The 12,128-nt window shown below is 41.7% G+C and overlaps 1 protein-coding gene across 1 annotated transcript in view; it reads left to right on the top strand.

The window, feature by feature from the left end:
- The window catches only part of cadm2a (cell adhesion molecule 2a), a 225,509-nt gene extending 214,630 nt beyond the window's left edge, over positions 1–10,879 (top strand). The window contains exons 9-10 of the mRNA XM_071521951.1: positions 9,743–9,865; positions 10,761–10,879. Coding sequence (XP_071378052.1) covers positions 9,743–9,865; positions 10,761–10,879 — 242 coding nt within the window. The remainder of the gene's footprint in view (positions 1–9,742; positions 9,866–10,760) is intronic.
- Positions 10,880–12,128: the final 1,249 nt, after the last annotated feature.

Genomic DNA, 12,128 nt, shown 5'->3' with positions numbered 1-12,128 from the left:
AAATCATTAAACAATGATACCCTAAATAAAGAAGAATGGGTTATTGAACTGAGCTATTGAGAAACTGAGCTAATAACTGATACAGAGTTTTGCACATATTGATTAGAATAGTGACAGTACAATATCTATAGCCATGGCATTACATTGCCATATTGCACTGCCTCACTTGTTACCACCTTTATCCATTTTTGGCCATGAAAGAGCCTGAATAACAGTCTATGTGGGGCTCTAGTGCTTTTGCACTTGTTAAAAGCATTGTTTTTGGTCTACTGTCACGTCAGGCATGCTGATAAATTGCTTTTAATCCACCAACAAGATATCAACCCTCTGTTTTTTTTCTTCCTCTCATTATCATGTTTCAAGTGCAATCCAAGTCTGAGGGAGGACCAGAATTTGCATGACAGGCACCAGACGGCCACAGAATTGGAAACAACTGCCTGCACTTTTCTTTTTGTGCCTCGCAATATTTTCTTCTCCTCAGTACTTTTTGTGCCTCGCAATATTTTCTTCTCCTCAGTAGTTTCAAGCCTAAAAGTTCTATATTTAATAAAATGTGCAATACAAAACATGCGGTGAAGCCATTTTATAACAGTAATAGCAATTTTTCCACTAATTTGGCTGATATTGTGACAATTCCATTTACTGGGATACTTTTGGCCAATACAATCATACACCATTTTATGGAAGCTTTTACTCATCCTTACAGTAGCATGAGTGCATACATTTTTTATATGGGTAGCCTTAGTGGGAAATGAAAATGTGACAATGACCCACACCTATGATTCTGACTGCTGTTGACCTCTGGAGAGTAGCCAGGCTGTGCAAGGGATTCCTCCGTTTATCATCCATACTGTATAATGCCAAGACTGATACATAACTGTGATTCACTTTATTAATGAAGAGCTGGCAGGTATACCTCACCATACACCCCGCCACCTCTCACCCCCCACCCACACACACACACACACACACACTCACATAGACGTACACACACACCACCCCGATAGCCCAGCCAACCTTAATGGCTATAATAACTCTTTCGCTAAGTATCAGAGGTCTATACAATGTCATCAGACACCTCCATACACATACACACACACACACACACACACACACACACTCCCCCCACCACCACTGAGCTCTCTAAAATCTGCCAAATGCTTTTTCATGGTTTGCAAATTAGCTTTGACCTTGCGAAGCTGAAAGGTTGAATCAAGCACAAGGGTTTCTAAAGGGTGTTTAAAATATTTACTATTCACTTCTCATAATCAGCATTCCTATGGCCAACTCCAGCCCCTATAGCCAATATTGCCCCAGAAAAAAGGCCCACTGCAGAGAAGACAGCGATTAGTCATGCCTAGTGTCTCTGCCTGCAGAGAAGACAGCAAAAATAAAACCCATTTACCCGCTCCTACAGAAAAAGGTCTCTTTTGTTAGGTCCATTAGTTCTTTCCTGTGAGAAACAGAAGAGAGGGAGGATGAAAAGTGAAGAAATAGACCAACAACCTTGAGACTCTTAATCAAAGAGTATGCTATAACTTGGAAGATATTGCTGAATTGTCCCAATTTGATACCAGAAGACTGGTTGCCACCTGGAGTTTTAACTGTCAATGGAGGTCAGTGGAGGTTACCATGGTAATCCATAACCATCATGGTCTACAGCAGAGTGCTTTATGCTTGGCTGTATTCTCTAAAGCAAATACAAAGAGCCTTTCTTCATCTTTTCCAGTCGATAGCAGCGACTACACACTTGAGGAGAACTTAAGAGCAGAGGCAAGGGATTGGTCAGGGTTCAAGAGTCAGGATTACTCTAAGCTTTCTCCCTTTTCAAGTGAGTCCTGGCCGAGAGTGCTGCATAAGAAAAGTTAGACATTAAAACAGGACCACTCTTAGGCTGCGGCCACACTGATCCATTGTCTGTCCGTCTCCATTCATTTCAATTCATTTTGAATGAGAGCTGTCCATTGTCCAGACAGGGCTGATGACGTGTCCATAGTTTTGACGGACAGAGAGTTCAACCCAGCTTATCCTGTTTGGGTTCCTGAATCCTGAGACTTGATCCAGCTGATCTATGCTGAGATTGCTAACCCATCTCACAGACATCAGTCCACCAATCATAAATCAACCACTCTAAAAAATGTCTTGGCTAATAGAAATCACATCTGTCATGTTCACTACTTACATCCTCATAGGAGATTTTGAGCAGTCAATCATCCACTGTCTGTCTGGGGGATCAGTAATGACATCACCTGCTGAGGTTTTCCTTCCCGTTGTCTGAAAATCAAACTGCTATCATATACAAAGTAAATTGCAGCAAAACAAAAATGTTTATCTGGAGATATTTTTGCCTATTTGCAATTACAATTGACAGAAGAGAGTTGGGGAAAAATGCCTGCAAACCAGTGGTGAGAATATTGCTTAAAGCTGTTGAATATCAGAAATCCTGTCTATATAATGAGCTGTCCAGTAGGATGAATGCCACACTATGTGATCTAATCTTCAATGTTTCTGATACAAAATGTTTGATGGCTATACGCAGTGGCTGTTGCCTGGCAAGTGGCAACACATTCTGTTGATTCTTATGCAATAAACATTGCTCTGATCATGCCAGTATGATACTTTTTGTATGCCGGCCAATGCCTGTGAAAAGCCCACTGCATCTTAAGTAACAACACTGGACATAAACAAGAGATTAAATCGTAGAATCTTGCTGAAATTTAGGAGAGCTTAGCATGCATATAACAAGTTTGAATTTGTCTAGCTATCCATAAACACAAACTCAAAACTCGTTTGGGCAGGCTGTGCAATTAAACAACACAAAATAACACAATAATCAAAACTGAAATGACAGAAATAGCGTAAAATGCCTAATAATGTAGCTTTCCATTTTTAAATTTAAACTTGTTGAAATTGCCAAATTGCATGTTCTGCACAAAGCACAGTGGTGAGAAGGGATCTATAGTCAGTAAGCAAACTTAGAGCAGAGAAAAAATAAATAGAAAGTGTAAGCAGAGAAAAAATAAATAGAAAGTGATGTTGCCACAGAGCCGAGAAAACAAATTACTGGAGCTCCTTAATAAAGAGCTTTCTGAGGTTTAAGGGAGACTTTGAGTTTTGAATTCTATCAATTAGTTCTGTTTTACAGCTGTTACAAGTCAGAGTTCAGTCTCGTGGGAATTAGTCATAAATAGAAATGGCACACTGCAATCCACAGGTATTGAATCTTTATGTCTTTAACCCCACATTCACCTATTCAGGCTGCATTAGACAGAGGACAAACCTTTTGTTAAAACTCAATAAGTGGAGGAACAATTTTCATTCCTGGGAGGGATTCTTAACTGCTCGCTTCCATTGCTATTGATCTTGTTGTAAATGGAGGGCATAGGCTAGGCCATGAGATGAGTCAGAGAGACATTCTCTTGAGGGCCAGTGTCCAGGGCAGCCGCTCGGTCGCTGTGTTTAAACCGTAAAGGCTAAGTTCCGGTTGCAGCTTCCCCAGGGGAAAACGGTTAAATATTGAACAGGGCTTGAGTACCTGCCTTCCTCTCCCCATTTTCTCCCCCCGTTCTCCACTCTTTACACCATAAAGCTGAGGAGCACAGGAGGAATTAAAACATAATGCAAAGGTCTTTCCACTTATCGCTGGGCGAGCTTATTGATGACCTGTCACATTAACTCGCTTTGGGGAAGAATTATAGCAACAATTTGGAATAAAGCGTGGAACAGAAAAAGAGAAATCATTAGATCCTGAGGCTGGTGTTATGAATTACATGTAATAGCCCCTCTATTCATTAAATCTCAATGGCAGAGGACACTTTAAGCAATTCTGAAGAAGCACGCATAGACACACACACGTACACACACGCACACACACACAAATGAGTCAGTCTAATTTGTTGAGATGAACATTTATTTGAGCCTATATTCGTTCTCTCTATTTCTCTCCCTTAGGGGACTGATCTTTATTGGGCTGGTGATGGCAACTTGTTTCCGCCAAGATCACTTATTTCTGTGTAGACTACTGTTCCTGTTGCTGCTGCCCTACAATCGGTTCCCACAATGCAATCCTTCAACAATAATCCGAAGCATAGCGCAATTTATGACAGAAAATATCCAATGTCCGTCCTCTGTTGTATTTCATTGCGTTTTTGAAGACGCTGTGGATTTTGTAGAACATACAAAGCCACTTTGATAGACTGACTCTCGCATGCGACTTAATGAATTCATATGATTAATTATCTCACTTTGCTTATAACTTCATGCTGTTACCCTGCTGACCACAATTTCTTTTCATTCTGAGGGAGGGAGGGAGAGGGAGAGGGAGAGGGAGAGAGGGAGGTGGTTGAATATTCAAGATAGTGTCCAAGTCCACGGGTGGGCTTTATTGAATGATTAGCAGAAGTAATTTGTTTTCAGAATCTAATTAATCCACTCTGACCCAGCATGAAATAGTGTGCAAAGACACACACAAACACACACACACACATGTCTAAGTAAAGTCTCCTCCTTCTCTCTCTTTCTGACTCTTGCACATGCATGAGTGCGTGCATTCAACTCTATGTGTAAAAGTCAGAGTGCACCCACATGTGTCTCACGGCCCTGTGCTAGACCCTCCAGGGACTCTTTCATCTTGGCAGTAGCGCCAGCATTAGATGCAAATTGCAGAATTTCTAGTCTCAGCCAAAAAGTTGGGCATAATTGACTCATTGAACAAGGGAAGTCTGCAGGCGCTCTTTCTCTTCTTTTCTTTCTCTCTGTTTGCAGGCGCTCTTTCTATTGTGTCTCTTTCACTCTCATCAGAAGAACTACATTCATGCATTCACAGTAATATGGAAGTTTTCTTGTACACGTTCCACATTCAACACTGCATGTAATGTGTCGGAGATGCGAGGATAAGTTATTTCTTGCTAAGCTATTTATTGTTCACAGCGTCTACACTGCGAGAAATCAGTACTCCTATTAACGCAAGCCAGTATCGTCTGTTTCAGCACTCTGACACACACACACACACACACTAGAAGATTCAGACCCTGACCCACACCACAGACACAAGGACACTGCAGCTCTAAAAGCCCATGCTTAAGCTCGCTGCTGCTTTATTGATCCGAGCAACTAAGACCGGTGCTTCATGGGGCCATATGTAAGATAGTGAAAGGAAAAAAAACTTTCTTCCCAAAGGAGAAAATGATACTTTTGAGGGCAGAATTTCAATATTAACTGATATGATAGTGAGGGGGAGACAGAGACAGAGAGACAGAGACAGAGACAGAGAGATGTGCGTTAGGCTATGTAAAGACCATTTAAGCAGCGTGCTGATGTGATGGATTTGAGGACACTGCGACTGATCAGTTGAGATTGTTAATTTAAAAGATCGCTTTAGAGGAAAGTCAATGCAGTAGATGATATACTACCAGGCAAAAGGGCTGCTGTAACAGTACTTTTCAGAATGGAAAATGCTTCCTCTGATGCCCTTCAGATATTGACAATGAATACCGTGTTTGAAGAATGAGAGAAGGGCATATCTTTAACATTGGTTGCCCATTTGACAAGCTTTCTCTGAAACGTGATGAGCCATATTAGCTGCACATAAGGAGCTCTTACGTGTTTGGAATCTGATTATTTGGCGGCCTTGAGCATGTTCGCAAATTTACTGTTGGAGGCACACCGTTGTGAACAAGTGTAAACTAGCTTAGTGCTAGTTACATACTTGTCAGCTGTGGATGTCTTGGCGAGTAATGTAATTGTAAGTGTTTGGTTTGACGACTGTCATGGATACAGACAACACCTCAAATCTTTTATCAACAACTTTTATTGAGACAGCAAAGTGTTTGCCGCATGTCAGTTTACAATCTTGCAAATCTAACAAAGCAAAATTTTTGACTGGTGACTACTCCTATCTATTGAAGAAACAGAAAATAACATTGCTACTAGTGCTTACCTCATCAGATAGTCTGAGAAATATGCTTACAATCACCAAAATATACAAAATCGTTAAAATCCACCACCACTCTCTTGGTCTTAATTACGAGAACCAAATGGAGCTATGTCAGTAGTGGGTTGGGGCAAGGTCAAAGGCAATGGATTGTCCTCACAAATATAAAAGTATAAAAGTGTGTGTGTGTGTGTGTGTGTGTGTGTGTGTGTGTGTGTGTGTGTGTGTGTGTGTGTGTGTGCGCATGTGTAACGTCTTCTCGTAATTGCGTTTGTAGAATACATACAAAAAAGTATGTTCCAGGTTTCAGCATGAAAATGTACAAGCTGCTGCCACTAGATCTTGCGTGCGTAAGATTTTGAGCTCACATTTTCTCTTGTGTTAAGTTTAGCAACAAAAACTACTTGCCAACAAAACCACTGACTTGCAGTTAGCCTTAGAGAAACAACTTTTAGGTTGAGGCACGAGCAACCGCGGGTTCAGAATTAGGCTAGAAAAGTTGCTCTGGTTGAGGATAAGAAAAAGCCCTGTGGTAGAAGATTTCGACCTTTAGTTGGTGAGACATTTAGCTGTCGTTAATGGTACATGTTTGGTTGCTGATAGGCAGTGCTGCTCATGTGGGACCTTTTGGTGTTGCAGGCATAAATTCCAACTGTTCAAGCACTCCAGCCAACCTTCCTCTTAGGCGCTTTGCACCAAGAGATTCTGTAATGGATTTCCTATTCAAATTTTTATACGAGGCTTACGGAACTAGAGTCCACTGCTTGTATGATTTTCCAGAAATTACCATGAGATCAGGGTGCTGTTTGTGTGCATGTGTGTATATATAGAATGGATGTATTGACTTGATTTTAGCAGGGGCCAGGCCCATCATATAATCATATAGTGTCATCCTCCCTCTCCGGCTGAGCTCTTCATGGTATAATTGAGCTTTTACTTGAACTAATAATACTGCTATGGACATAATTTCCACAACTCATGTCTGTACCACCTTCTTGGAACCAATTTGTGACTAATGACTGTTTGGTTTTCTCACATTTCAGTCATGAAGCAGTGAACTGTTATATGAACATATTTATGGTTTGATCCAAAATGCCACATATATACTTTTGTTTTGATTTACGCATCACTTGCCCTCCAGAAATGTAATGATATGGTTAATGGTACCATGTCATTACATTTCTGGACTGGACTGGATAATATAACTCTGGATATTTTTATTTCCAGAGCACGAGAGTGGATGCCTTGATGTAGAGTAATGGAAATAGGTTCAGTAATTGATTGATTAAGATTCAGTGAAACAGATGATTGTATTAATATACAGGATATACAGTATATAATAATATATGCAGTAGCCTAGATGCTGTGTTTCTCTACTGACGTGAATGCTATTTATAACAGGCACCACTACAAACACCCATTTATTCACACACACACACACACACACACACACACACATACACACACCCACACACACAGACCAACAACAACCTGTAGCCTACATATCCTCTTGAAAGCCCACACAGTTGAATTCTCAATCAATATCACTTCTGCTTTCATGGTAACCCCATATGGAGTCAGCGTAAGTGAAACGGATCAGATAAGGAGTTACTGGGGCAGTTTAAGAGTAACACTTTTTGTTCGGCTGGGCCAAGTAGTGGCTCACAGAAGCCCTGAACCCCTTTAATTTATTAAACAAGCCCAACTCGCAAGGCCAGGCGACAAGGAGAGCATTATAAATATTAAAAGAGGAGTTTGCTCTGCCACGCTCTAATATTAAATCACACAGAGAAGAATGTCTGTGCCCTTATTAAAAGATAATGTGTTCTGGAGCCATAAAAATGTATAACCCTCTACCCCACGTCCCTCTCCTCCTTGTCTTCTTGCCTTTTCTGTCTCGGCTCGACTGAATTTTCGCTCTTTTCCTCTGCATCAATCTCTCTTTTTTATGCATTTCCTCACTGCTTCACTTTCTTCCTTCTTCCATGAACAGCAGTGCCTCAAAGAACAGATGAATCAGGTCCATCTGCCACTCAGATGAAAGGCATTTATCCTTTGTAGGTTACCATGATTTGATGTAGTCACAGGCATTTCAAAAACAAAAAAAAAACAAAAAAAGTAATGGCTTCTGTTGGTTCCAGTTTATCAAGTTAAGGTCGTAGCTTTATACAAAAGTGAGTGCGGTAGTCTCGAGCAAACATCATGTTTTGGTCGTGTGAGGAGGTTTGACACCCCGCCCCCCTCGCACATGACATCATTCCAAAGCGTATAGCACTCCATAGGTAGAAGGAGCGTGGTCATGGCTTGTTTGCGTCTGTGCTGGGCTGTAACAGCCGGAATGAGGCGCAGCAGTCAGACAGTCAGTCAGTGTGTACCGTGGTAACAAACAGACACCATCCTGACAGATAGAGGTGAAGAGACACAGCCATGTGTGTAACTAAACACCCGAGTCCTCGCCCTGCTGGGTGATGCCAAGGGAACATTCTTCTACTCTCTGCTCCACTGACCAAGCATGACCACAGCACAGTGAGACCACGCTGCGTGTGTGTGTGTCTGTGTGTGTGTGTGTGTGTGTGTGTGTGTGTCCACTGGGAGGCAGTGAAGTGTGACGGCCTGGTCACTCGGACCATGGAGAGTTATGGAGCGAGAGCAAGCCAGCTGTTCATTTTGGTCACATGGTCAGACACAGAAAGAGAAGGAGAGCGTTGAAGAGAAACAGTGTCAATATTTCGACGTGTATATCCAGACCATCCTTCTATCGCTGCTTACCCTCCTCTGACATTGCCATATTTTAGCTATCATGAGACCGTGCGCACACACACACACACACACACACACACACACTCACTCACACACACACGCAGAATGACAGGGTTGTGTATGGCAGGTCCTGGCGCTCGGTGAAGGATAATGAGATGAGTGCTAATTTCTCAGGTGTCATGGACTGATATGAATAATACAGGCTATTCCGTTACCCATCTCCCCCACCCCTCTGGCTCTCAACTTTTTTTTAGCTTCACCTACAGTGAAACACAATCCATACAGTTTCAGTGTCACGTCCTTTCTTTTTTACCTTGAATAGCCCACAAGCCCAACGTTTTCGGCACAAACCAAGGTGAAAAAAATAGGAAATAAGCCATTGTGAAAGAAAAGGAAACCTTTGATGGGTTTTTGGATGAAGTGCGAACAGACTCATCTTACAGATCCTTCACTCTTTCATGGCTCTACCATCATTTCTACTGGTTTTCCAACAGCTGGGGACCGGCACCAACCCTGTAACACCTAATTCATTTTCCTAACAACAACTCTTCCCTGCCAAGACACAGAAAAAGATTGATCTTTTGTTCTTTTATTTTTCCATGTGATGATTTATTTACTGTGTACTACTCTTCCACTGCTGCCCTGGTTTGCATGTCGGGGACTCCTCCGGCACCGTGGGGGTGGTCCTGAATTATTCACTTCTTTTTCCGGGTCCCTCTTTCATTCTTTTTCCTTCATTTTGCAGGGTGAATGTGTGTGTCTGTCTGTGGCGGCTCTGTGTGTCAACGCGGTGTCAGTCTCTCTTTCCATTTCATTATTCTCTGAGAGCCAGGCAGCTCTGCTCTGACTGCATGATGTGAAAGGAGAGAGGAATGACAGCAGCTCAGAATGATCATTAGAGCAGGAATGAGCTGGAAATAATCTTCTCTTCCTTCTTGCTCTGTTTTGTATCGTCTGACTCTCGCCGTTCCGCTGCCCTCGCTCCCTCACCTCTCCAACCCACGCCTTCATCTGCTCTCTTTGTCTTTCTCTCTCTCTCTCTCCCTCCAGATCCCAACGCTCTGGGGCAGCACGGCACTGACCATGCCTTGATCGGAGGAGTGGTGGCCGTAGTGGTCTTTGTCACCTTGTGTTTAATCATTGTTCTGGGGAGATACCTGGCCAGGCATAAAGGTAAAACCACAGTAGACCAGACCTGGGTCTCTCGGGGCTCAGGGGCCTAGTGGAGCGTGTCCTACCTGTCCCATTAGACAGCAGAGTCGTTTTCCCAACTCCCAAGTTCCATGTATGAGCCAGACATTTCTATACACCTGCACTACAGGAGATAAAGTATGAAGACGTAGGCAGTCACTCATTGCTGTATTTTCATATCCAGAACTAGCCTAGCTTCTAATCCTATATGGCTCCCATTCCAATTCAACAGAAGAATTTGAATTTGAATTTGAAAATACCTACGAAACAGAATTGGAATTGAATTGGAATTTCCATGTTCCAATTCCATGTTTTTTTGTTGTTTTTTTCTTACCGCATATCTGAAATGATTATTATGAGTGTATTATCAATACTGAATGTCATAAAATGTTAAAGGTACCTTCCAGGTGGTATTTGATGCATTTGTTTAACTGTATTTTATTTGATTTATAATGTTTGACTTGATAATATTGAGCAAGTCAAGACAACCTCTCTTAGAAGTGGAATTTCATGGAATTTAATGGAATTCCTGCCATTACAATCCAATTCCAATTCTTAGAGCTGGGTGCAATTCCAATTCCAACTCCAGGAATTCAATTGGAATTCACCATGCATTCTCTATTCAATTCATCAATGCCCCCAATCCTGATACTTACAGTAGATGAGATAAAGTATGAAGACTTATACAGTCACTCATTGCTGTATTTTCATATCCAGAACTAGCCTAGCTTGTAATCCTGTATAAGTGAGGCAGCATTACTGATGTAGTCTTCAGATGTGTTTCCTGCCTCAGGCAACAAACACCACGCAGGGTGTCTGAGTGTTTGTTTTCTCTAGTCGATCCTTGATAACAGTTTTCTCTTTTTTGTTTCCATAGGAACATACTTGACAAACGAGGCCAAAGGAGCGGACGATGCGCCCGATGCTGACACGGCCATCATCAACGCTGAGGGCAACCACGCACATGCAGAGGAAAAGAAAGAATACTTCATTTAGACTGCAGAGGGAGCTGTGCGGCTCCCTTTCTCTCCAATTCTCCTCTTTCTATCTCTATATCTCCTTTTCTCTCTGTCTCTATCTCTCTCTTCTTTTCCTCTCCACCTCTGACCACTGCCCCTGTTGTGTCGACGAGGAAACCCCAGGCAGTCCATAGACAGAGAAGTTCCCCAAAATGTTTTCCAATTATTGCCTTTTGTTGAGCCCATTTCTGTCATTTCATCCTGTCCCTCATTTCTTTTTTATTTTCCTTTTCGTCTTTTTGGCAGCCGGTTTTCACAGGCAGCTTGCCATTTGCTGCTGGAGTTCTCCCCTTTCTCATATTTTTCTTCATCTTCAACATGAATATCTGGAAATCTGTATATCTACCATGACTGCTTATTACACAACCCCTTATTCATCTTCTTGCCGTTCCCATCCAAACAGATACCCAAACACATATATTCCCCCATTGTTCGCACACATCCACAAACACATATCATATCTCACATTAACACGGTGCCTAAAAATACAGACGCCCATTGAACTTCTGTCAATGCCTTCATGTATCGTCTGTCAGTAGCAATGTAAATGCTTTGTGGATGGTTATCTTGACCATCATTTCATCGCTTAGCTCACAGCTCTTGATTATGCATTTCGTCTTTTTTATTTGAATGAGGATCTGTGCTGTTTACGCCTTATAAATGTCTATCACACTGAATATGGTACTTTTAGATGATCCACCCTCCCCCCACCCCCACCCCCATCCTCTAAATAGACTTGTAATTAAAAAGTTGACCCTTGTAAGATACGAAGAAGGTTTTGTGTAACACTGTAGCAAGGTTTGTCAGATATGTGTATAATATGATTTTCATTATTAGTTTATAGGGTAAAGGGTAGTATGGTATTGTTTAGAGCAGAGAAGCTAAGATTAATACACACCAAAAATATATGAAAGAGATGCTAGATGAAGCACTCCATCAAATAAACACAATCAAATATATAAAACCATTTGCTAAATCTGCTGTTTCTATGTACTTTTGTCTGTATATTCCTGCACTGTTCAGGCCGCAGTTTAGCTAAACACCAACGCTTTCAGTGTCCTCTTGACAGCTTACAGTAGTTCGTTATTCACACCATGGGCTCTGGTGTACAAAGAGAGTCAATCATCTCTCTCTGGAGTTGTATAAATTGTATTGCAATTAGTTAGCTTAGCTTTTCACTTTTGAATAATTTCATTTAAGTTTATGTCATGACATTGAAAGAATTG

Source organism: Centroberyx affinis, unplaced genomic scaffold (assembly GCF_046629955.1).
Source record: "Centroberyx affinis isolate AG114_WGS23_722 - 3 ecotype Tasmania unplaced genomic scaffold, CSIRO-AGI_Caff_v1 ptg000946l_1, whole genome shotgun sequence".
Lineage (NCBI taxonomy): Eukaryota > Metazoa > Chordata > Actinopteri > Beryciformes > Berycidae > Centroberyx > Centroberyx affinis.
Note: the sequence above shows the minus strand (reverse complement) of the source record. Positions and strands in the feature narration are given on the sequence as shown.